We start from the raw sequence: 27,394 nt of genomic DNA on the forward strand, positions 1-27,394 counted from the left end.
TGAGATTTTCACCAAGAAAATTAGCTATACATACATATATATATATATATATTTGAAAAAGCAACAACTTTTGTTGCTACTGAGCCTACAGGGGAAACAGTCCTCCTGCTTGTTCCCTGTTGATAGGAATGTGAATTGCATCAACTTTTTGCAAAGTGACTAATCAGTAGCTATTAAAAGTGTAACTAAACATAGCTATGGCTGAGTCATACCACTACAAAGATTCTATCCTGTAGAAATGAAATCATCCAGTGTGAAAGATGATTGCTACAACACTATTTGTAGTGGCAAAGGGTACTTAACCTGAATGTCCATATAAAGGGGAATTGTTGGCTGGGTGCAGTAGCTCATGCCTGTATTCGCAGCCCTTTGGGAGGCTGAGGTGAGTAACTTGAAGCCAGGAGTTCAAGATCAGCCTGGGCAACATGGCAAGATCCCATCTCTAAAAAAAATAGGGTGTGGTAGCATATGCCTGTAGTCCCAGATACTTGGAAGGCTGAGGCAGGAGGATTTCTTTGACCCAGAAGTTTTTCTTTTTCTTTTAATTTCTGGCCTTACTGAATCATTGAGCCCAGAAGTTGGAGGCTGCAGCAAACCGTGATAGTGCCACTGCATTCCAGCTTGGGCGACAGAGCAAGAACTTGTCTTAAAAAAAAGAAAAGAAAAAGGGGGAATTGCTAAGGAAATCAAATACACTCAATATTATAAATTATTAGGCAGAAATTAAAATAAACACATTTGATCTACATTAGTTAGGCTTAGTAATGTCCACACTGCAGTATAAAGAGAAAAAAGTGAATTGCAATATAATGTAGGATTTCATGTATGTCATTTCAAACAAAACAAAGACAACAAAACCCTAAAAAGACAATTGAAAGTAAGTCACAAAACCCAGAAGCCATAAGAAAATGAAGCAATTTGACTAAATATAAATTAAAGCTTCTGTACGATAAAAGACAACATAAAGTTACAAAGCAAGACACAGACTCTAAGAAAAAATATTTGCTATTCATATACAAATAATATACAGAATATGTAAAGAATATCTGTAAATGAATTTGAGAGTTGGTAAAGGATATCAAGTAATTCACGGAAAAAATATGAATAGCAATAAATACATGCAAACATATACAATCTCACTAGTAAGTGGAGAAACACCAATTTAAAAAATGAAATTATTTTTCAATCAAGCTGACAAAAATTGACGATTGATAATATACCCTGTAGTCAAGCATGTGAGTAAATAAAACTCTCATACACTGATGAGAATATAAATTAGCAAATTCTTTTGAAACATAATTTTTAATCAAAATATTAATGCTTGTACCCTTTGCTCCAGTATTCTATTTCTAGGAAAATAGAGTTAAAGAAAATAAAATTAGCATGTCAAAAGATGAATATACAGGTATGTCTCTTTGAGTATTGTAGATAATAGCAAATAATTGAAACCAACATGAATGTTCCTCACTAGAAAAGTGGCCAAATTATAGTGAACTATCCTATGGAACAATAGTGCAAGTATAAGAAAAATGAGGGAGATCTATTTGTACAGATAGGCAAAGATCTCCAAGATATATTTTATGTGAAAAAGCCAGTCACAAAATTAACACATAAAGGAAGATTACATTTTGTAAATGTATGTGTATGTTTACATATGTATATAAATGAATAGAAAAATTACTTACTGGAACGCATGTTTTAACCTGTCAACACTTCTTTGGGAAGTTAGTGACAGTAGATGAGAGGATTGGGTTGTCAGTGAAGAGTATTATATTTAATTCTACAGACCCAAGGGCATTGTTTGGATTTTTATAACAATATGATACATGTGTTTAATTTTATTATTTTACCCAGGAAGAGACAGTCTCCAGCATGTGCTGAAAGTGCTCTCTCTTCCATGTTTTTTTTTTTTTTTGAGACGGAGTCTCACTCTGTCACCCAGGCTGGAGTGCAGTGGCACAGTCTTGGCTCACTGCAACCTCCGCCTCCCGGGTTCAAACTATTCTCCTGCCTCAGGCTCCCAAGTAGCTGGGACTACAGGCGTGTGCCACCACGCCAAGCTAATTTTTTGTATTTTTAGTAGAGACAGGGTTTCACTATGTTGGCCAAGCTTGTCTTGAACTCCTGACCTTGTCATGCGCCCGCCTCATCCTCCCAAAGTGCTGGGATTACAGGTGTGAGCCACTGCGCCTGGCCGTCTTCCATGTTTCTTACGTAATTTATTAAAACATATTTTAGTTTGTTGACTTGCTTACAAAAAGGTGTTTTAAACCTCTCTACAATTCTACATAGAGATAATTGTCATTCACTGTGTTAAAACAGAAATAAAGAGAAATACATATATTCAAGAATGCCAATAAATGTTAATATCTAAAATTAGATTTTGATAATTATTGGAAAACTCTGTGAATATATTAAAATACACTGAATTATATGCTCTAAATAGATACATTTTATACTATATGAATTATATTTTAATGAAGCAGTTAAAAATCAATGGTTTGATGTTTTAGTATTTAGTGACAAATGACTTTAAGATGTAAGCAATAATTTCCAGTATATTTAAAAGATATTTACAATGGATATTTCTAGTTCACCTCCATCAACTATTAGAAAATATTTTTATTTTTTAAATCCTTGAAGTAACTGAGTGAAGGTCGCTCCACAGGAGAAGTCACTGTTGTGTAGATGAGGAGGTTACTAGGTGAGGCAGAGTTGGAAGAGGCATTCTTTTCAAATGGAAATCTCTGGAAACTTCAGAAAGCAAGTATGAGGTGGGGCAATTTGCCTGGTGTATTAGTCTATTCTCACACTGCTAATAAAGACATACCCAAGACTGGGTAATTTATACAGGAAAGAGGTTTAGTGAACTCACAGTTCAGCATGGCTGAGGCCTCAGGAAACTTTCAGTCATGGTGGAACAACACATCCTTCTTCACAAGGTGGCAAGAGAAAGAAGTGCCAAGTGAAGTGGGGGGAAAGCCCCTTATAAAACCATCAGATCTCATGAGAACTCATTATCACAGCAGCAGCAGCATGGGGATAACCACCCTCACAATTCAATTACCTCCCACCAGATCCTTCCCACAACGCGTGGAGATTATGGGAACTACAACCCATGATGAGAGTTGGATGGGGACACAGCCAAACCATATCACTTGGTCATTTTCATTTTAAGGCTTCACATATAAGTGAGATCCTATAGCATTTGTCTTTCTGTGTCTGGCTTATTTCACTTAGCATAATGTTCTGCAGGTTCATCCACATTGTTACAAGTGGCAGGATTTCCTTCGTTTTTATGGCTGAATAGTATTCTATTAAGTATATATATAACATTCTCATCATTCATCACAGCACACTTAAATTGTTTCTGTATCTTAGCTATTGTGAATAGTGCTGCAGTGAGAAGTTGAACTCATAGCAGCAGAGAGTAGATGATGGTTGCCTGGGGTGAAGAGGTAGGTAACTGGGGAGGTATTAGTCAAAGAGTACAAACCTTCACTCATAAGATGAATATATTCTGAGGGTGCAAAGGACAGCATGGTGACTATAGCTAATAATACTGTATTGTGTGCTCGAAATTTACTAAGAGTCTCTCAGTTGTTCTTACCACACACAGAGAAAAGGTAAACATGTGAGGTGATAGATGTGTTAACTTGATTGTGGTTATTGTTTCAGAAGGTATACATATATCAAATCATCACATCATACATCCTAAATATAAACAATTTTCATTTGTTTACTATACCTCAATAAAGCTGGAAAAATAAAATTTAGACCTGTGTGCCTTGTTTACACACGTAGAGGTCACTTCACACTTTTATATCAACTCTTAGTGACACAAAGGAACAACAAAAGCAAAATATCAAGTCTGTAGTCATCTCATTGGATAAAATTACCAACTGCTGATTTTTTTTGCCACACAACACACTATAAAATGAAAATCACTCAAATTATCCTTTGGTTCATTATTAAGAATTATTCATTATTCCAATGGCTCAGATACAGTTCAGGCATAGTAGCCATGAATAAAGACCACCACAGCCAGGAGGAGGATGGCGTTGATGTTCACTATTGTCCTCCACAAGGGCCTCTCAGATGTGTCTGTGAGCTGCTTTCTCAAGGCTTCCTCTTCCTCCTTGGTTAGCTTGGGTCCCTTCTGCAAACCACAGAACAAGTCATAAGCTTTCTTGAGGCATCCACGTGATTGCTCAGGATAATCTGGAACAAAGATAAGCAAATGATTGCAGAAGATCTAGATCACAAAAGAACTAGAAATCCTTGTCAGTGTAGTACCTATGACGGTAAAAAATGATTACAATCACCTGGGAATGTTAAGAGGAATCCCTGAGAAAATGTAGATAGATTTAATCATATAAAAACAGGCAACTTTTGCATGGCATAAAGTTCAATAAACAAAGTAAAAACAAACGACAAAATGGGGGAAACATTTGCGTATTCTATTACAAAGGGTTTAATATCTTTAATATATAACAGGTTTCTAAAAATCGGTAAGAAAAGGCTATCAACAGCCCATGTCAGCATATTAGAGAGATGAATAAAGAGCTGAAAGAAAAAAGACACATGGTTCTCAAGCTCACCCAAAAAAGAGAGATTTAAACTAAACCTATACCACTTTCTCATCTATCAGTGGGAAAAATTCCGAAGTTTCACAACATAATTAGTGAGTTTGCATGGAAATTAGTAGGGGAATTAGTAGCATATTGCAAAAATCATATAGGCATGAACCCTTTGACCCAACAACTAAACTCCACAAAATCTATCCCCAAGTTATACTGGCAAAAATACAAAAAGACTCATATATATGGCTATCTGTTGCAGCACTGGAAAATTTAATACTTCTAAACTCAAATGTTTATAAAAATCATAAAGTAAGGTTGTACTTCAAAATAAATGATAATGAAAATTATACAAATTAAAAGCTGTCAGATTTAAAACAGTATTGCTTTGAGGGAAATTTACATGGCCTTAGTTATTTATATAGAAAAGAACAATCAAAGAAAAATCAAAAGAAAAATCAAATTTCCAGAGGAAATGAATGAGTTAATATCCAACTTAGTAAAAAAATAAGAGAATAAACCCAAATAATGTAAATGGAAGGGAATACAAATAAAAACAGAAAGGATGAAACAGAAAAGAAGCAAAATAATAGAAATGACAAAGCCAGAAGTTAGTTCTTTGAGAAAAGTAAACTAGACAAATCTTTTTTTTTTTTGAGACGGAGTCTCGCTCTGCCGCCCAGGCTGGGGTGCTGTGGCCGGATCTCAGCTCACTGCAAGCTCCGCCTCCCAGGTTCACGCCATTCTCCTGCCTCAGCCTCCCGAGTAGCTGGGATTACAGGCGCCCGCCACCTCGCCCGGCTAATTTTTTGTATTTTTCAGTAGAGACGGGGTTTCACCGTGTTAGCCAGGATGGTCTCGATCTCCTGACCTCGTGATCCGCCCGTCTCGGCCTCCCAAAGTGCTGGGATTACAGGCTTGAGCCACCGCGCCCGGCCAACTAGACAAATCTTTAGTAAGATTAAGAAAAAAGATAAATCACAAAATATACTAGAGATTAAAAAAGGATAACACGACTATAGAGGCAGCATAGATGGATAAGTAGACACTATGAATAACTCTGTGCCAATATATTTACAATGTGCACTAAATGGACACAATCCTAGAAATACATAATTTTCCAAAAGTGATTAATGACGAAATGGAAACTCTAAATAGTTCCATAGCCATTATATAAATGTGATCAGTAATTAAGATGTGCAACACACACACACACACATACACACACACAGCCCTTATGGTATTATTGGCAAAATACCAACATTCAATGGCAACATTATTTCAATCTTACTGAAATATTTTCATAAAATGGAAAAATGGGCTAATTTCTGATTCATTCTGTGATAACTCTATAATCGTAATAGAAAAACCAAAAACTTAGTACAAAACCAGAAAATGATAGGCCAGTCATACTCAGGAACACTGATATAAAAAATCAAAAAGAACAGAAAGCATTGACTCTTCCTTCACTTTGAAGAAACCAAACCAAAACAGACAAAGCAATTATTGTCCAATTTAAGACAACATATTGTGAAGTGCTAAACCTTATCTGAGGCTTAAAAAATATTAGGTAAACAAAGAGCCATAGGGATGACTTGATGGAGAAATTTTCATGAAGGAAGTGAGATTAGAACTTAGTTTTAAAGAATAAGCATTTTTTTCTCTCGGACAGGAGGTAGAAATATTTTAGGGAGCTTGGCACATGTGGGAAAAGTGAGAAAAGCTGTCTGCCTGGAATAGAGGGTCTGTTAGAGAAAATACTGAGAAATAAAGTTGGAGAGAAGGTGGGGCTAGATGCTTATTTGCAGTCAATCAAGATTGAACACTTGGCCGGGCGCGGTGGCTCAAGCCTGTAATCCCAGCACTTTGGGAGGCCCAGACGGGCGGATCACAAGGTCAGGAGATCGAGACCATCCTGGCGAACACGGTGAAACCCCGTCTCTACTAAAAAATACAAAAAACTAGCCAGGCGAGGTGGCGGCCGCCTGTGGTCCCAGCTACTCGGGAGGCTGAGGCAGGAGAATGGCGTGAACCCGGGAGGCCGGGCTTGCAGTGAGCTGAGATCCGGCCACTGCACTCCAGCCTGGGCGACAGAGCGAGACTCTGTCTCATAAAAAAAAAAAAAAAAAAAGATTGAACACTTACTATGTAACTAGGAACAGGCGAGTCTGTAACTGACTGAGATCTCAGTAACTACGGATGGATGATGGGGGGGACAAACCAATGGACAGGCAGATGAATAGATGGATTTAATAATATTGTCTTGATTTTTGGAAAGCTAAAAATTTTAAGTTTCAGTTTATCATAAATCTAACAGCCTTTTCAGAAGCTGGATTTAATAACATTAAAAGAAAACCATTTAGAAAGCCTGTGCACAGAGTTCCTACATGAAAACCAAATGTAAATCAAATATTACCTTCTTCAACACCATCATCTGTTTCTTCCTGACTTTTCTCTTCTGCATCTATATCGATTCGCTCCTCTGTACTGTTCCGAAGAACCCAGCACAGGCGGTACAGCTGAACAGGGACCATACAAAAATACATTAGTAATAGGTAAATGTTTGCAATAATATAATGCAATGGTACCTTTGTTTATTGTCTGGTTTTTTAAAAAGTCAAACCACATAGGAGAATATAGATCGCAAAGAAAAGGCCTCCTACTATACTCACCAAAACACACTAATCATTTAAAATTTTTTTTTCTGTTTTTAATTCTTCTGGTTGCTATTCAGAACCTCAAATGATATACTTAAAAATAACCTACTTCTGGATTTGTAATTTCAGCAAAGTTGAAGATTTAGCTAACCTACACTATACGCCAGCTTCACTCATTGTCCTTAACATCCAAGTTATAGCCACATCATTATTTAATTCAGTTCTATCTATTCTTTGCTTTATAACTTTCAAACTATCTCTTAAATTCATTTCTGGATTCATCACATTTGGCTGGTATCTTATGTGCTATTCTTGAATTCAGTGCAATTAGCTACCTACACACCACCTTTTCTAACCCACCTCAAACTGCTGTCAGCTGACCATCATTTTAAACTATCATGCTTTATGTAATTTATTATTTTCTGCTAAATATATAAGATTCCATAGTAGTCTGTATGTTGATTTAAGCATTTGAAAATAAATAGAATTGATGCTGTATGTACCAACTGGACCACAAGAAGGGTCGCCCTGGGTCATCTAAGAAATTGCTCTAAGTTATAACAATGCGCTTTTTTTTCTTGTTTGTTTTTAATAAGATGGGTTTCTCATCTTGTCGCCCAGCTGGGGAGGGTGGTCTGGCGGCGCTGTGCAGTGGTGCGATCTTGGCTCACTGCAAGCCTCCACCCTCCTGCGGCTCAAGCCAATTCTCCTGCCTCAGCCTCCCAAGTAGCTGGGATTACATAAGGTGGACTGCCAGCAACGGCCTCGCTAATCTTTGTATTTTTAGCAGAGATGGTGTTCTCACTAGGTTTTGACCAGGCTGTCTCAAACCCCTGACCTCAGATGATCCACCCACCTTGGGCTCCCAAAGTGCTGGGCTGGATGACAGACGTGAGCCCACCGTGCCGGGCTCTGGATTCAATGGGTTTTAAACCTTTATAATCTATCATATTCTAAGTTATGCCTCATTTTAATTTGGCTCATGACTTTCTTGCACAAATTTACTAGAATTTGTAATTGGTTTTATTTGTTCTTGACATACGCCTTCACCTTCTCAGTAAGATTCCTAATCATATCTTCATAAGCTCTTATTCACAGGATTTCTTGTACTAGATCCACTTTCTTTGTTAAAACTCTCTTCTTGGGAGTTCTTCAACTTCTTTTTAACTTGCATAGCGTAATTACTAGTTTTGCTGAAAGACTATCATCCTGGGACATCTCATTTCTGCACTGTTAGGCTAGATTCACAACAGTTTTCATGACTTTCTCTGAAATAACCATGATATTTATCAAGTCTATTTTGAAAGTTAAACCTCGCAGCATATTAATGAAACAGAAACAAATCAGAAAAATGGTCTCACTTGGTCCTTCAGGCAATATTTTTTTCCTAAAATTTTTTCCTAAAAAAATTTTCCTACAAAAAATTAAATTGTTTATTCCTATTGGCAAGTAAGAATTTAACATATATATTTATTGAAAAACTAGGTTTTCTAGTGTTCTTTCATCTAACTCAATATTCAGTGTAACTATTTAGTTAGGAATTTCAGTGACATGTCCTTGGTAAAACATTTTGAACTGTGCTTATTTCAGGTTTCCCATCCACACATAATCTACTGGCCACTTCTCAGGAAAATACATAAAGAAGCATTGCTTCAAAAATTATGAGTGATACATTCAAAATATATAAAAGCTACACATATTTAGTCATAAATTCAAACAATTCAAACAATATTAGTATATAAGCAGTGTTTACATTTTAAAAATAATTAATTAATATTTGCCAGGCCCCTATAGTGTCTCCCCACTCCCTGAAATGCCTCTTGTTGAAAATCTTAGGTGGATATGCTCTAAGATTTTTTTTTGTATGCTTAGACAAACATCTATATGCCTACATGTGTTTTATTTCAGAAAGTGCTATTATACATTATATTATTCTGCACAATCTCACATATTTTTTCCACTTAACCATATTATGAACATTTTTTCAAAACAAATAATAAGCCCCTCGTGTTCTAAGCAGCGTATAATGTCAATGCACTGTTGTTGATCTTTCCCCTTCATATGAAATCGGATTTTTCCCCAGGCTACTTCCGTTTGAAAAACTTTGCAGAGAAAATCCTAACACATTTTACCTACTTGAACAACTATTTTAAACAACAAAAACTCCTAAAACGGGATTGCTGATCATAATATCGTAAATTATCCATAAATACTACCCTGCCCTACATAAATTAAAAATCCATGTACTTTCCATGCTCTACATAATTATAAAATCAATGTACTTTCCAACAGTTGGACTGTGTTTTCCCACAATGCTAATATTAACCACTAACATTAAATATTATTCATATTAAACATTTTGCTAAATTGAAAGGCAAAAATGCATCTCATTATTCTATTCTTTCTTTTCCTGCCCCCTGGTACCATGTACTTTCCCTCCATCTCTGTGCCAGTCAGTGTTCGTGCTGTATATGAAATCCTATTGGCCCAAACAGGCACAGCCCAGATGACAGCCCTGCTGTGAAGTCTTTCCCAGTGTCTTTGGAAGCACCAATTATTCTCTTCCTGGTGTCCTATGACAATGCTGTAGAATGACTTCCCAACTACACTGTGAAATTTACAGAATATAATGTCCATTTTCTAATCTCTTACTTTTTAATTCACTGTGCTTTGCACATACTAGGTGCAAACTGTTCTTTATTTCAATAACCGAATGATAATCTTAGGGTTCTTCTAGCTCTAGAGGTACAATAAATACATTTCCTGGAACTCATACACTCATACACTAAAAGGCAAATAACTCTTATTTTAAAATTAGCATATATCCATTACTCATCACTCACATGTACATCAGGAATGGGTTTTGTTAAGAGGGAAATTCCCAGGACGACCAGCATGGACCCAAAAAAGAGAATGATGGAAAAGTAGAGATAGTGCACTCCACAGATAATCTTGGGACAGGTACTTGGAGCCAAGCAACTCGCTGTTCCATAAACAAACTCTGTTATCATACGAATGAGGCCCATGGCAAGTCCGACCCTTAGACCCCAGAATGCTCCCTGCAAAAGAAGCAAGAAGAAAATCAGAATGTTTAGAAAATATGAGAAGCTTATTCAAGTAAGTCATAATTATAATCCTGCCTGCTTTCTCAGTTAAGGACCCACAAATGGCTAACCCTGGGCACAAGGTTACTGAAGTAGAGAAAATTGCAAATACCAGTGCTTGTTAGTTGGATGCTGCTTTCCATGGTCCTGAACTGTACATAACACTGCACCGTTGTTGATTCTCCAATACCAGGACACTACTGTCTACACTGACCCAAGCTGAAGTTTTCCTTGACTTTCGTTTCACAGTTAGATCAAAACACTTGTGATTTATTTGATAAAATAAGCAAAAGTATCAATTATGTTACACAATTTCCAGAGCTGGTATTAGGTAGTTTTGACAGTTCTGTGAAGCTCTTGATAATTTATGTCTGTGAGGAGTTGATGGGGGTGGAAACATGTGTCTGTTCCTTTGCTCAAGATGTCATGTTTTAGAAAAACAGTATTGCATGGAGACTAATGGTGTGAGCTTTGGATGGAAGAAGATCTAAGCCTGAATACCAAGATCCCACTTACTAATACTAAGTAACATGTGGAAAGCACATAGATACTAACCCCTCTGCACCTGTTCCTCATCTGAAAATCATAATAGTAAGGCAGTACTTAGGAAACATGGAAAGATTAAGGGTACATGATGCACAATAATCAATTAATTACATATATCAAAATAGCAATGAACATATTTTGAATTCTTACTAGTGTGGTAGGTTTTCTCTTCTAAGAATTTCACATATTTCATCCCACTTAATCCTCACAACAATCCCATAGGATAGGTGCTATCATTATCTTCATTTTACAGAGACTCAAGTAATTTGCTTAGGATCACAACACGATTAGGTGGTATAGCCATGATTGGGCCCTGGCAGTCTGCCTCCCAAACATGTTCCTCAACTCTGCACCGTGTATGTATGTAATACTTTGTAATAAACACATAAAGACTGTACTATGAATGCGTGCTATATTTTTATACTTTAGTAAGGATCAGGAATTGTGGCTGACCTCAACTAAAATTAAGATGGGCCATGACTTGCATAAATAGGGTAGAAAGAATGTATTTTGATACCCCAGTGAAATAAACAATTTTTTCTCACTCCAGCAGGGAAATTTTTTTCCAGTTTTCATTTACCTGTTCATTGACTCTTTTACAGAAGATGGCAAGCACAAAGACAGCTGCAATTGGAGGTCCAAGGTAGCTAGAAATTGATTCTGTGTAATGGATTAGTTGTCCATTTTGAGACACTTGTACCAATGGGACCCACACAATGCTCACAACAGTTAATAGAATAACAAATATTCTGAGAAGAAAACAACATAATTTAAACATTAAACAAAAGCACTATAGGTACTTCCACTGTGCTTTAGTTCTAGAGTTCATTCTTGTGCCATTCATTGATTTTCCAAACAAAATCAAGCTCCTCGACCGTACATACACCCATGCTGTGCTTAATGGTGATCTTTTAGTAAAATGCCATAAAGCAATTGCTTGTCTATAATCAATCATAATAGCTTCATCTATGAGATTAAATATCTATTCATAAGAAGTTAAAATATCAGCGATTAATAACTCCAACACACTAGATGTAGTATATCAATTGGAAGTAAGTACCACACTGTTTCTATTAACCAGCAATTATTTGTACAATAAAGAAAGCAGACCCATTTTTTGTTCTTTTCCTAGCTTGCAGGGAACAAAGTTGGTTTGCATAGGTTAGAATGGAAACAGCCTCTACCTCAGAATGTTGAGTAAATCAGCAAGAAATACTAACTTGTGCATTTTACTACTTGAGTACTTCAGCAGGTAAAAAGCGTGTTAAAGGCTCCTGTTGTCCAGGGAGCATGACTTCTTCACCTTTCCAAGCTCCAGCGTTGTCTGTGCTTGTTGTGTGAGTAAATGAACCAACGTAATTTACTAGAATGTGCATAAAAGGCCATTCATCTCTCTGCTCACATGAAACAGAGAAGCAGTTGTGGGGTGGAGGAAGGAACAAGTATTTGGGCAGGAGACTGAAGGAGACAAGTGTCTCATTTAAACATTACAAAATCACTGCATCCTTGCAACAACTAAATGTGATAAACTATGGGAAGTCTTAGCATAATGCCTAAACCACACTAAGGATTCAATAAATTACACTTACTGTTGGTATTTATTTTTCATCACCATTGGAAGGCAAGTCACGTGCTTTCCCAACTCATTCAGTTCCAGTTTCCTATGACATGTAGAATAAAATCCTGTCTTGTTATGACTTCAATGGCCCTGCATGACCTCGCCTCCAGGCACCTTTCTGACCTTGCTCTTCATCTTCACTCTCCCACTGGCTTCTCACGGGCGAACCTCACTCCTGGTTGTTCTCAAACATACCACATACGTGACTGTAGGAGGAAAGCAGCCCTCATTGTTCCTTCCCTGAGAGCACCATGGGCTTCACTCCCACACTTCCTGCAGGCACCACCCCCTCAGAGAGGACTCCCTGAACACCTGGATGAGGTTGCTTCCATCCTTTCTTCCTGCTTTGTCTTTCTAGTGCCTCTGGTCACCTGAGGTAGCATACCTTTATTAATTATCTATCTTCCTGACAAAGGCATACATTCCATGAGGCAGGAATTTTAAAAGCATATGTGTTTTTTTCCTATTTGTGTTTTGTGAGATAGTAGGCATTTGATAACACACAGAGAGAGAAGGGAAAAGAACAAGTCATTGCTTTATCATTGAGACTTAAGGAGGATGTGTGTCCAAGATCATACACCTATTAGTGGGATGACTGCATCTTGGGCCTCCTGAACACCAACCAGTACTTTCTCTACTACAAGTATGCTCCTGCCTTCCTGTACTCCCTCTCCTACAGCATTTGTCCAGAGTCAAGCTCTGGGCCAAGTGAGACCTTTGGGTTTTTCCCCAAGTGTTTAGTTTGCTAAAGCTATTGTTACTGTCAACAACAAAGGACAGTCTTTTAAATAGTTTGTCAGTTTCTCTTGATACCAATTTCTTTGAAAAGACTAGACAAATTCGGATATCTGACTACAGCGGAACATCACAGAGAAAGAAAATGATTATACTACAACTACACATAGTAACACGGTTGAATGTTGCAAACATAACATGAGCAAAATAAGCCATATTTCGGCAGGTGGTAGTGGCTCACGCCTGTAATCCCAGGACTTTGGGAGGCCGAGGTGGACGGATCATGAGGTCAAGAGATCAAGACCATCTGGCCAACATGGTGAAACTCCGTCTCTACTAAAAATACAAAAATTAGCCAGGCATGGTGGTGGGTGCCTGTAGTCCCAGCTACTCAGGAGGCCGAGGCAGGAGAATCGCTTTAATTTGGGAGGCAGAGGTTGCAGTGAGCCAAGATCGTGCCACTGCACTCTAGCTTGGTGACAGAGCAAGACTCCGTCTTAAAAAAAAAAATCATATTTCAAGGGATACAAATGCAATTATTCTACTTATAATAGCATGAAGTTGGAAAAGACTAAGCTATCACGTCACAAGTCACAGTGGTTAGCTTTGGAATGATGTAGCCCAAGACGAGCTTCTGGGTGCTGGCAATTTCCATGTCTTGACTTGATCGATGGTTACATGGGTCCTCATTTTGTGAAGCATCTCTGAGCTGTGCATCCATGTTTTATCTGTTTTCTTTATGTGTGCTGTACTTTGATTTTTAAAACATTTTACAAAATGCTGTGACAGGCCAGGGGCGGTGGCTCACACCTGTAATCCCAGCACTTTGGGAGGCCGAGGAGAATGGATCACCCAAGGTCAGTAGTTTGGGACCAGCCTGGCCAACACTGTGAATCCCTATCTCTACTAAAAATACAAAACATTAGCTGGGCATGGTGGCGGGCGCCTGTAATCCCAGTTACTCAGGAGGCTGAGGCAGGCGAATCGCTTGAACCTGGGAGGCAGCAGTTGCAGTGAGTTGGGAGTGTGCCATTGCACTCCAGCCTGGGCAAAAAGAGTGAAACACTGTCCAAAAAAAAAAAAAAAAAAAAAAGCCATGATAATATAGGGTCTTCTCGAAAATTGTGAAGGGGAAGAAGGACATTCTGGTATCCATTTTTTCCTCATTTCCTTCCATCTCACTCCCACTATCTTCAAGGCCCCCAGGCTGCTCAGGGTCCCCTGGGTTGACTTAACTCTCCAAGCATCCTCTTGGAATTAGTCTCTTCTCTGCTCCTTTGTAACACAGCCCCATCATTCATGAATATGACTGATAAAGTCCTCTGTGTTCATGTGTAGAAGACGTACTCTGTTACCTCCATGTGATATACACAGAAACTGCTAGAAACAATGCATTCACCTATCAGAGTAGGTGGGAATTTTACACCCCATTAAAATACTGGTGGAGTTTTATGAAGCTGTGAATAGGGGGGTGATGTGAGGAGGGGAAGAAATAAGAGCCATTCATTCAGAAGCATTTCAAAGACTGAAAAAGTGATTATTTAAAGATATGGTTCAAATTTTTGTATCTGGAAAGTGATCACTTGAATTCGATGTACTCCAATGTCTCATCACCGCACCCAGATGCTAGGATTACTTTCACCAAAGTCAAAGGCAAGGGAACTCTAGTTCACTTCTACGTCTGCACTTCTCCAGAGGATTCTAGGTGGGAACTCACCGTCCAGCTATCAGGATCTCTTTCTCCGACACTTGCTTTCGCACCTTGGTGTAGAGGTCAATAGCGAAGAGGGTGCTGGCGCTGTTGAAGATGGAGGTCAGGGAGCTCATGAGAGAGGCCAGCATGACCGAAAGCATCAGGCGTCGCAGTCCTGGAGCCAGGAGAGGGTACAAGCACTGGTTAGTGGCTGGACAGCGCCTTGCTAAACCAGAGAGCGTTGAAAGGTAAAAGCACCATCGGGAACATTGGTTAACTGATGTCCTTATCAATACACATCAGCATGTGGAGTTTCCTGCATATTTTCCTGGTCACCTGAGAATAATCCAGTATAACTAAGTCAGGCACAGAAAGACAAAACATCACATGTTCTCACTTACTTGTGTCATCTAAAAATCAAAAACAATTGAACTCATGGATATAGAGAGCAGAAGGATGGTTACCAGAGGCTGGGAAGGGTATGGCGGACTAGGGGTGGTGGCGGGATGGTTAATGGGTACAGAAAAGAGAGAATGAATAAGACCTACTGTTTGATAGGAAAGCAGGGTAACCATCATCAGTAATAAATTAATTGTACATTTTAAAATAACTTAAAGAGTGTAATTGAGTTGTTTGTAACTCAAAAAATAAATGCTTGAGGGGACAGATTAAAGCAAAAAGAATTTTAGTCTTAAACATGAACTTAGAGATCATCTACTGGAACCCAGTTTTAGAAGAGAGGAAACAACATCACACTGTCTTTCTTTGGGTAGGGGCTGTTGGCTTCCTGAAGACTTAAGAGAACTGGAGAGGAAGAAGTCCAGTAGGTGGTTCTGCTAAACAAGTCTTTGGAGGGACAAAGCCAAGAGTTTTGAGCCATGATGGGAACTTCATCCTCCAGTTCCCTCTGCCCATTAATAATGGCCCTAGCCCTCCTGGGACAGAGTGTGTGTGGATGGGGAGTATGTGGTGTCATGGTTGTGAGCCCTGGTCCCTTCCTCCCTCCTGTGTGTCAGGGTGGAGGAAGGTGGAAGAAGTGTAGCCAACTCTTGATGGGGTACGAGATCACCTGGTCAAGTCCTGAGCTCTGTACCCTGCTCCATTTCTGTTCACAGCAATGATCACCTTCTGGCATCCTAATAATTTGCGTATTTCCTATGTGGTTTATTTTCTATCTCACACTACTAGATTTTGAGTTCCAAGAGGTAGGGGACTTTGTGCCTATTTCACTGATGTTTTGTTAGCACCAAAGCAGTGCCTGGCACTTAGTAGGCACTCAATAAATAGTTGCAGATTAAATAGATTGAGATCTATTATTCGGTTATCACTAGCCCCAAAAATGCCCTCCAAAAAGAAGGATAAATAGTTTATTCTGTTTGGTTTATTTGGTTATCACTAGCCCACAAAAAGCAGAAAAAATAGTTTACCTCTAGGTCTTGTGTTTACAAGTTTATGACTATGCAACTCTTTTATTGACAAATGGATCATTTAATTTGTTCTTGGCTGCCTCAGAAAACAGTCTCGAATCTGAAGGAGTAAGAATTCTTCTAACAGTAGTTGTACCTGGTTCATCTCTGAAATGTTCAGGCCTAGCACAGAGCTGGTAGCCTGTGGAAGGTGCTCAAGAAATGTCTGATGAGTAGGATTGAATTAATGGAAGGTACAAGAATTGCACCATAACCCTTCCACGAGACCCGTCTGTAGACAGGGCTCTGCGGCTGTCTCAGCAGGGACATTTTCCTACCTTGGGGCATCAGTTCCAGCACCATCGTTGGGTATGCATAGTTAGTGCAGCCGACATCAACGCCACAGTGTTTCACGCATTCAGAAGGTACCACACATGCTACCTTATCTGAAGAAGAATTCAGAAGTGAGTCCAGTGAGGCCCAAATAGGCAAAACCAACAACCATTAAACAAAGAGAAAAGTTGTAAGATCATAAGGAAGGAAAGATATTTGCCTGGAAACTGAAGATTCAACTTTGAACTCCATACCATAGATCTGGCCCCTCTATTCCCAAAACACAACCCTAAGTATCTCATCCCTGTAGCCCCCTTGCACTGACCAATGGGACAGGGGCTCTCTTGGGACGTGGCCTAGCAAGAGCATTTGAGCAGAGGGAGTGGACCCCATCCTCTGGGAAAACAGCAAAAGAAGACATTCTTCCAGGAACACAGAACTCAAGAGATTGACAACAATAGCAACGGGAAGTTAGGTCCTGAGTGCAGTCACATTTAGCCTAGTATCTTTCACCTGCATCTAACAAGAGGTGTCGCTTTTGATGGTCAGTTGGGTGACTGTCCCATGTGTCATGATGCCTCACCTCTGTGGCAGTTGCACAATACCTTGTTGGTTTTTGTTTTTGCTTAAACGACATTATGACAACAGACAGGGAGGCTTGATAAAGAATCACCCAGAAAAATAACACCTCAGCACATTAGCTTCTTTTCATTCCTTCCTAATCTTTTTCTATAGAGAAATGTCTTTTTTGTAAAACTATGGTAGTTGTTGAGACATTATTTTCAAGTTTCTTTTACACTTAGTATCCTAACCTCAGTATTTTCCCAAGTTTTGAGATAGTCTTCAGTCTCCTGTTTTCATTTTTCCATAAAGGAGGTGCACAATAATTTCTTTGGCCATTCCCCACTAGTTAGATACCTACACTGTTTTTTTTGAAGAGATGGGATCTCACTTTGTCACCCAAGCTGTAGTGCAATGGTGCAATCATAGTTCACTGTAGCCTTGAATTCCTGGGCTCAAGCAATCCTCCCGCCTCAGCCTCCCAAGCAGCTGAGACTATAGGAACACACCATCATGCCTAGCTACTTTATCTTATTACTTAGAGATGGGATCTTGCTGTATTGTTCAGGCTGGTCTCAAAGTCCTGGGCCTCAAGCGATTCTCCTGCCTCAGCCTCCCAAGTAGGTGAGATTACAGGCATGAATATTCTTTACCCTTATAAAGAATATTACAAAGCTGCAATAAGAAGGATGCTGGTTCCTTGATGTTCACTTAACAATATTTCAGTGAAATCGACTGATGCCCAGTTGAGAAAACATGACGTGGATTTAGTGTTATCTGATGGATTACCTCGATAAAAATGATTCCTCGATAAGTCAAGAAAAATTTGGTTATATTTTCTTCACTTTTCATAATAAAGGAAGTTGAATTCAACACTAGCAGTTACTCTCAGCTGACTCAGAAATTTACATATCCTCAAACAGCCTGATTCCAAAGCAGTGAAAACTGATTCAGTTCTCCAGTTTTCTCAGAGGGACCAAGACCTTCTCAGTCAGAGATGTCACCAAACTCAGACAGTACAGCTCACTCGACTCAAATTAACCCAATCCTACCTCATCCTGCAGTGTCGTTTTGCCATATTCTCTGGACTTCCTTAAATCTAAGCAACTCATGAAGACGGAACTCACAGACTCAAATGTCTATGAGACAGGCAGATGGTATGAAAAGGATAAAGGAACAGAGCGTTCAATATGCCACATTTTCCTGCCTTTGACCGCTGTGCAGGCTGTGCCCTCCACCTGGAATTCTGCTTTTACTTCCATCCAGAATGGATTTTCTCAAGGCTTTATGACATTTTAAGAACACTTCTCAGAATACAAGCATAAAAAAAAGAGAGAACATACGGATTCAGGGCTTACCTGTGTACAGGATGCGGCTGATCATCCCTGGCATCACCATGAGGAACATGGGCAGCAGCTTCAGGTAAGCACACATGAGGCAAGCGGCTTTCACGTGAGACATGTCCTTGCCACTCAGGCAGCGCTGCACGATGACCTGCCGGGAGAACGTGACACACTCATGAAACAACCAGGGGATGATTTCCAAGGCAGTGAGTGTCTCTTTCCAGAGTTTAATGTTGCCATAAGAAATGATGTGGACCAGTATACCAAAGAGCTATCTGCACTCTTATGTTCACTGCAGCACTGTTCACAATAGCCAGCATGTGGAATCAGCCTGAGTGTCCATCAGCGGATGAGTGGATTAGGAAAATGTGCATAATACACAATGCAAAACCATTCAGCCACACACAACAACGAAGCCCTGTCATTTGCAGCAACACGGATGGAACTGGAGGTCATTACGCTACATGAAATAAGCCAGGCACAGAAACACAAATATCACACATTCTCACTCACTCTCACTTCCTGAGGCCTAGCTCAGGAAGATACTGAAGGCTTGGATTTGCCCCGAAAGACGGAATAAACTAAGAAAGAAGACAACTGGTGATACTGGAAAAAGGAGAAATAACCTGAGTAGGGCAAAAATGAATTCCCAAAGATGACAGTGAAGGGGTCATTGGATAAGTTAGTTGGGCACCAGAGGGAGTGCTGCCAGACTGTGAGAGGGCAAAAGACTCTAGGAGAACCTTTCATTCAATGAGTAATAATTAGTAAGAAAATTCAAAATGAAAAATTAAGAATTGGCCAGGTGCGGTGGCTCACACCTGTAAGTGCAGCACTTTGGGAGGCTGAGACAGAAGGATTGCTGGAGTCCAGGAGTTTGAGACTAGCCTAGACAACATAGTGAGACCCTGTCTCTATTCAAAAAATAATGTTTTTTTAAAAAGAAAGAAAACAAGACTTAAAATTATTAATTCCAGGAACAACAACAACAAAAAAAAAGCTAAGGAAAAGTCAGGGAATGTACATCACATGGTTCATGTGAATTACATTCGGGTAGTCACAAAAATGGTGGCACCGAATGCTGATCTCTCCAAAATTGTGATTGACAGCTATTGGGAGGATGGGGGAACAAGTGTGCTTGCATGGGGCTGGGAAGGGAAAATTGAAAGACAGCTAAACTCTCATCCTTCATCATAGGGAAGCCAACAATAAAATCCTAAAACCAACAGGGAGCAACACAAGCATTTATCTGAATCACTTGGGGATCAAGTTAATGAGCAGATTCCAATTCAAAGGGTCTAGATAGGGTTATAGGGTCTGAGAGCATTTATTCCTAGTGAGCTCCAAGGTGATGTCCATGTTGATGGCTCACAGACTGCACACTGAACACAAGGATTTAGGGAACAGAAATAAATGCCAAAACACTTACTTAAAAGAGCTGAAAGCATTTGCCTCTGAAGGACAAGAAATAGGGTAGAAAGCAGGGTACCGTGCAGCTGTTTCTAAATAGCAAGCTTTGTAGAAGTGCTTGACTCTTAAAGCTGGGTGTGGTGGCTCATCCCTGTAATCTCAGTACTTTGAGACGCCGAGGTGGGCAGATCACCTGAGGTCAGGTGTTTGAGACCAGCCTGGCCAACATCATGGTGAAACCCTGTCTCTACTGAAAATACAAAAGTTAGCCGGGCGTGGTGGTGCACACCTGTAATCCCAGCTACTCAGGAGGCTGAGGCAGGAGAATCACCTGAACCCGGGAGGTGGAGGTTGCAGTTAGTTGAGATCATGCCACTGCACTCCAGTCTGTGTGACAGAGTGAGACTCCACCTAAAAAAACACAAAAAACAAAAATGAAGAAGTGTTTGACTCTTTAAACGATGTGTGTGCAAAATGGAAACTAAATGTTTTTCTATGAGACAAGAACAACAAACACATGTACACACACAGACACACACACAGACACACACACACACACACACTTCACCTGATTTGTGCACCAGTACCACAAAGCTGTAATGGGCATTCCAAATATAATTCCGGGCCATGGAATGTCCCCAGTCACAGGATCTCGGAAGATGTGGAAGGAGTCCTCCCGAGGTGTGTAGCAGCTGGCACTGATTGTCAAGTTGTCTCCCTCGACTACGGACGGGATGGCATTCATGTACTTCTCGGTAAAGCTCTCGTAACCTCCAACTTCGTTAAATGCTAAAAAGGCATCAGAGTAAAATGAGATGTCTTACTGAAATCTAAGACGTCCAATGTTTATGATGACTACTTTTTGGTGGAGGTACACAAGCACCTCCCATCAGCCCAGTCCAATCCTTAGTGACCCTCTCCCAGATCCATGTCTTTCTGGTACCTCCACTGGCACTGCCTATGCTACCAGATTGACTTTCACGAAGTACAGAAAGCAAATAACTCTGACTTGTCTTCCTATATTGCTCTTTGAAATTTTGAGTTAGTGTCTCTTTTAAGGTAAAAACGAAGCTGTTATCCAACAGGCCGACACTGATATCTCAGAACCATTTAGAGCATAAGCAAACTGGAAGGTGAACTAACAAAGTGAGCCCCATGAAATTATCCATCAGAAAGCCCCAGCTCCTCTGAAAAGATCAGGAGGAAAAGGCCTCTCTTCTTGACCCAGAGCTTGGCTCTTTTGATCTTACTTGCAATCTGGCTTTCTGGTGCAACATTATATTTTGCCTGTTACAATAAAAAAAATTGGAAAGATAAGAGGCAGAAATTGGGGGTGGCAGGTTAGACGTGACAAGGGAAAATGATGAGACTCAGCCTGTTCGGGTCTGGAAAGGCTAGTCAGGTACAGAAGAGAATTGTGATTGCTCTTAAAAAGCTGAGCCCAGGCATCTGGGGTAGCTTAGTATAGCTTTAAATGATGAAAAATTCATCAGGGTATTATACAATTATAGGGTTGAGTTAACATTAATCTACTTCATTATTTAGCTGAAGGACTACTATGTGCCAAACACCGTGCTAGGATCATGTGCAAAATAAATGTGCAAGGCAGGAACTTAGCCGAGTGGAGGATACAGACAATACAAGGAAGTTGCTTTGATTAGATAAATATGGATTGTAACAAAAATACATAGGAGACTCTAAGGGATGAGAGTCCCCCTCTTCATCCTAAAGATGGCAGAATTGAGGTTTAGAGACCTAATGCCAGGGAGAGCATCACTGAGGCCAGAAACCAAGGCACCATGAACAAGAACAGCACAGAAGTTCTGGATAACTGAATAGAAAGTACACAAAGAACTGGTGCTAACAACTAGCCTCTGGAGTGGCACTGTGCAACAGAAACATTCTGCAGTGATCGAACTGTCCTGTATCCACGCCGTCCAGTATGGCTAGTTTTCCTATGCAAAGATAAATACCATAATAAGAGAAAACAAATATTGGCAAGCTGTAAATTAGGTCAATATTGCTTGATGGCAATGAACTGAACGATACTAATAAGTGAGCATTATTAAGAAAACTCCAACCTATATTTGTGTATTGTCACAATGCAATAGATTTCCATCCAAAATAGTCATAATGAGGTTATGGATGTTTTGGATGAAAATCCACTACAATACATTGTTAGATACACAAAGATAGGTTGTGTATTCTATGTCTGTGTATGATTCAGTTGAACTAATATTCAGTTCTCAAAATTTTTCCTACTATTGAATCCTTCATTTCATAAAAATTCTGTGTAAATGAAAGGTTTCTAGACTTTGAATCTAATGTACAAATACTTCTGTAAAATTATCAACCCACTGCTACTGATTTTGTCTATGCTTCACACAAAGAAATTAAGGTTAAATGAGATAACTTACCTAAGCAATAATTTTTTTTTTTTTGAGACGGAGTCTTGCTCTGTTGCCCAGGCTGGAGTGCAGTGGCCGGATCTCAGCTCACTGCAAGCTCCGCCTCCTGGGTTTACGCCATTCTCCTGCCTCAGCCTCCCGAGTAGCTGGGACTATAGGTGCCCACCACCTCGCCTGACTAGTTTTTCGTATTTTTTAATGCAGACGGGGTTTCACCGTGTTAGCCAGGATGGTCTCGATCTCCTGACCTTGTGATCTGCCCGTCTCGGCCTCCCAAAGTCCTGGGATTACAGGCTTGAGCCACCGCGCCTGGCCAGCAATAATTTTTAAAAGAAAGTAATGTTCTTTTCCCCACCATCTATTTCCTTACACTGAGATAATAAAGCAAGAAAGAAGTCAGGCAGTTATTTCAGTGATGGGGATTATATAAATGACGAGAAAGTGTGACCAGATGGAACTGGAAGGCATCCCAATAAGGAGCAGACAGACTGAACAGAAACAAGTCCCGTGACTTCTGGCCCCTGGGCACTGCACGCAGGGTCATCACTTACCAAACCCCATGAGAATAAAAGAGCCAATCAGCATGATGATGGTCTGGAGGGTGTCTGTGTAAATCACCGAGGCCAACCCCCCTGGTGAGAGAAAGAAAAGAACCAGGGCATTTTATCCATGTGTTCCCATGTATTTGCCTTCACCACTGGGTTCTCCTCCACCCAGAACCCTGGAAATGACCCAGTAGAAGACATCAAAAGCTCCTAGGTGAGCCACAAGCTTGTCCTGACATCATGATCTCCTCAGCACTGGTTCTCCTAATTCCCTTGCTTTGCCCTGATTCAAAGTTTCTGTGAATTACAGTGAAGTTTCATCTTTGTGTCAGTTTTTGAATATTAAGCAGGGGAAAAGGCAGCACTTTAATACTATGAAAGTTTCTCTTAACAATCCCTCAATTTACACCCATTCAGCACAGTGCACTTGCTCTAAAATATCTAGCGAAACCACTTTTGCTCTAGTGTTGGAACGTATTATTGTTTCATTAATTCAGTACCAGATAGTTACTGTGTTTTGTCTTTTGCTGTAGTGTTGAACAACAACAACAAAAACCCAAACCCAGCTTCTTTTTCAAGTCTAGACTAACTGGGCTGTCAGACTAGTTAGTCACCAGCACCTGCAACAAGATATTCCCTTTATGAGAGTGTCATGAGAAAATAAGATGAATCCTGAACACAGGAGACTCATGCCCTTATCGCTCCCTTATTCTGAAACACATGCTCTGTGGAAGTCTGTACCAAAATAGAGACACTTACGTTAAACCCTAACAAAATGGGGCTGGGAGGCCATGCAGGTAGGGCCCTCATACACCTATGCCGGGAACAGGAACTGTTGGAAGACATTATCATGAAGACTGTCTCCTAGCAACAGCCAGTACCACCAATAAACAAACACCAGCACCTGCAAGAAGCAGGTGAAACAATCATCTTTGTTTCAAAACAGCTTATATGGACTTTTGCTCTCTGTCTTTAAAAGTCTCCCCTTTGCCCCAACCCCTTGGAAGTCCTATGGTCTGCCATAGGACATGTATCCTGTTTGCAATCCCTCACTATTCCCGAAGAAACTCCTCATTTTGGAGAGTTGGTCTCTCTGTCACTTATTTTAGGTTGACAGCTCAAATGCACCGAAATGGCCCCAAAACTGTTTTGACTGTTCTAGCTGGTATTTTCCTTACGTCTTCCAACTCAGCTGGTATACTTTAATTTTATGTTAGTATGCATGAGCAGCATATCAACATACCTGGTTCACGAGGGCCTGCTTGGACTATTGTCACACATCATGTCCCACCAGCAACCCACTGCTCCAGTTCTCCTCTCTCAACTGTACCATTCACGGCCAAGGCCATGCCCTGGCATCCTGTGTTCATTTGAACCTCACCTTTCATTTGCTAGTCTCCTGTCTGAGCTGCTATTTCCTCCCAACCGTCTGTGGGGATGATATGCTGAATTCTGAGTGCCAGTCTGGGTACCAAACACATAGCTGAACCAAATGACCTGTTTCCTACCCCATCCCCACATAATTCCCTTCCATCAAGATACTCACTTCTAATACGGAGGATTCTGTGTTCTATGCTCTAGTTGTGTTTCTGGTGCTGTGCTTGACTCTCATAGTGGGAATGAAATGGTGCCTTTACCTCGGCAGCGACAAGGCTAACACTGAGAATGCTAATTGCAGGTTGGGGTGGGATCAGCAAAAGACAGTCTGAGTGAGGAAAATATACAACATACTCACCAGTGATGGTGTAAACAGCAGTCATAGCCAAGAGGATGAAGATTGCCAGGTAAAGGTCCAATCCCAAGGCCAGCTTGATGGATACAGCGCCAGCGAACATGTCTGACTGAAAAGGGAACAGTCAGGATGAGAAAGAAACGTGCATTTGAGGCCACTGGTTTCTCTGTCCCAATGTCCACTCTTCTTAACCCTTCTGTTTCTGATAGATTCCTACTTATCCTTCAAGAAATGCACTGAGATGGCCCCAGAGGAATACCTTCCATAAAGCCTCAAAACTGATTTTCACTGTCTTCACTCTCTTCTATATTCTCATAGAAGTTAGTTCTTTNTGCAAGAAGCAGGTGAAACAATCATCTTTGTTTCAAAACAGCTTATATGGACTTTTGCTCTCTGTCTTTAAAAGTCTCCCCTTTGCCCCAACCCCCTTGGAAGTCCTATGGTCTGCCATAGGACATGTATCCTGTTTGCAATCCCTCACTATTCCCGAAGAAACTCCTCATTTTGGAGAGTTGGTCTCTCTGTCACTTATTTTAGGTTGACAGCTCAAATGCACCGAAATGGCCCCAAACTGTTTTGACTGTTCTAGCTGGTATTTTTCCTTACGTCTTCCAACTCAGCTGGTATACTTTAATTTTTATGTTAGTATGCATGAGCAGCATATCAACATACCTGGTTCACGAGGGCCTGCTTGGACTATTGTCACACATCATGTCCCACCAGCAACCCACTGCTCCAGTTCTCCTCTCTCAACTGTACCATTCACGGCCAAGGCCATGCCCTGGCATCCTGTGTTCATTTGAACCTCACCTTTCATTTGCTAGTCTCCTGTCTGAGCTGCTATTTCCTCCCAACCGTCTGTGGGGATGATATGCTGAATTCTGAGTGCCAGTCTGGGTACCAAACACATAGCTGAACCAAATGACCTGTTTCCTACCCCATCCCCCACATAATTCCCTTCCATCAAGATACTCACTTCTAATACGGAGGATTCTGTGTTCTATGCTCTAGTTGTGTTTCTGGTGCTGTGCTTGACTCTCATAGTGGGAATGAAATGGTGCCTTTACCTCGGCAGCGACAAGGCTAACACTGAGAATGCTAATTGCAGGTTGGGGTGGGATCAGCAAAAGACAGTCTGAGTGAGGAAAATATACAACATACTCACCAGTGATGGTGTAAACAGCAGTCATAGCCAAGAGGATGAAGATTGCCAGGTAAAGGTCCAATCCCAAGGCCAGCTTGATGGATACAGCGCCAGCGAACATGTCTGACTGAAAAGGGAACAGTCAGGATGAGAAAGAAACGTGCATTTGAGGCCACTGGTTTCTCTGTCCCAATGTCCACTCTTCTTAACCCTTCTGTTTCTGATAGATTCCTACTTATCCTTCAAGAAATGCACTGAGATGGCCCCAGAGGAATACCTTCCATAAAGCCTCAAAACTGATTTTCACTGTCTTCACTCTCTTCTATATTCTCATAGAAGTTAGTTCTTTTTCTGATAGACTCCTACTTATCCTTCAAGAAATGCACTGAGATGGCCCCAGAGGAATACCTTCCATAAAGCCTCAAAACTGATTTTCACTGTCTTCACTCTCTTCTATATTCTCATAGAAGTTAGTTCTTTGCTCAGTTGAGGTGCTTATTAAATGAGGTGACATGTCCTGAGAACTTTTTCTGTACCATGAGGCTTAGAGAGGCTGAGTAATTGCTTATAGGAAGCTCCTCGACTGCGATGGAGTATTTAGAAACATATCTTCTCCTCGAGCCCAGGAGTTTGAGGCTGCAGTGAGCGGTAATTGGATAGAAAGTATGTACCAAGCAGCCGGGCGGGGTAGCTCAAGCCTGTAATCCCAGCACTTTGGGAGACTGAGGCGGGTGGATCACGAGATCAGGAGATCGACACCATCCTGGCTAACACGGTGAAACCCCGTCTCTACTAAAAATACAAAAAATGGGCTGGGCTAACACGGTGAAACCCCGTCTCTACTAAAAATACAAAAAATGGGCTGGGCATGGTGGCCGGGGGCTTGTAGTCCCAGGTACTCAGAGGCTGAGGCAGGAAAATGGCATGAACCCAGGAGGCGGAGCTTGCAGTGAGCCGAGATCGCACCACTGCACTCCAGCCCGGGCGACAGAGCGAGACTCCGTCTCAAAAAAAAAAAAAAAAAAAAAAGAAAGAAAGAAAGAAAGAATGTATGTACCAAAATAGAATACAACCAAAGAACATTGTTTCATATATATTCCAAATATATATGTGCTACAATGATTGAAAATTGGTTTGAATTGGGGGGTCAGTTATGATTAGTTTTGAAATTGAAGTTTAAAATGTAGAATTAATTTAGATTATGCAGACTGTGCTGTAAAAGCATGATGCTGGCTGGAATTCAATTAATTACATGTGTCTCTGACCCTCCTAGGGCCCTTAGGTCTAACCATAAAAAAGGGAGCTTATGATCAACTTAGAAATCTCTCTAAGGCAAACATATTTCAGTGGGAAGTACATTTTCCTATCTACAAGGTTTGGCTCAGCATAATTAACATGAATAATTCAGGACAATTTCCTGCTAGTTATTATATGTGTGTGTATATATATATATATAAAACGAATAAAATATATGTTCTTAAAATTAGTATTCCTGTTTGCCAATGAGGATTTTTATAATTATCTGCTCGTTTTAATTTTCCTAAAATTATTAACAGAACTGAGTCCGTTTTTAAGAGAC

General features: G+C 40.3%; 1 protein-coding gene across 5 annotated transcripts in view; it reads right to left on the reverse strand.

Annotated features, from left to right (window-relative positions):
- Positions 1-3,270: 3,270 nt before the first annotated feature.
- LOC108535098 (low affinity sodium-glucose cotransporter) overlaps positions 3,271-27,394 on the reverse strand; it is a 52,955-nt gene continuing 28,831 nt past the window's right edge. For 2 of the 5 annotated variants that reach the window (XM_017880813.1, XM_017880816.1), the window contains exons 6-15: positions 25,837-25,942; positions 22,946-23,026; positions 20,555-20,775; positions 18,592-18,727; positions 16,678-16,785; positions 14,958-15,108; positions 11,468-11,636; positions 10,081-10,296; positions 6,997-7,099; positions 3,271-4,221 (exon numbers count right to left, since the gene is read on the reverse strand). In XM_017880813.1, coding sequence (XP_017736302.1) covers positions 4,010-4,221; positions 6,997-7,099; positions 10,081-10,296; positions 11,468-11,636; positions 14,958-15,108; positions 16,678-16,785; positions 18,592-18,727; positions 20,555-20,775; positions 22,946-23,026; positions 25,837-25,942 — 1,503 coding nt within the window. In that variant the 3' untranslated portion in view covers positions 3,271-4,009. Of the gene's footprint in view, positions 4,222-6,996; positions 7,100-10,080; positions 10,297-11,467; positions 11,637-12,476; positions 12,549-14,957; positions 15,109-16,677; positions 16,786-18,591; positions 18,728-20,554; positions 20,776-22,945; positions 23,027-24,674; positions 24,997-25,836; positions 25,943-27,394 lie in introns of those variants that run through there. The other 3 variants (XM_017880812.1, XM_017880814.1, XM_017880815.1) reach the window with 3 other exon arrangements.

Source organism: Rhinopithecus bieti, unplaced genomic scaffold, assembly GCF_001698545.2.
Source record: "Rhinopithecus bieti isolate Rb0 unplaced genomic scaffold, ASM169854v2 scaffold_12783, whole genome shotgun sequence".
Lineage (NCBI taxonomy): Eukaryota > Metazoa > Chordata > Mammalia > Primates > Cercopithecidae > Rhinopithecus > Rhinopithecus bieti.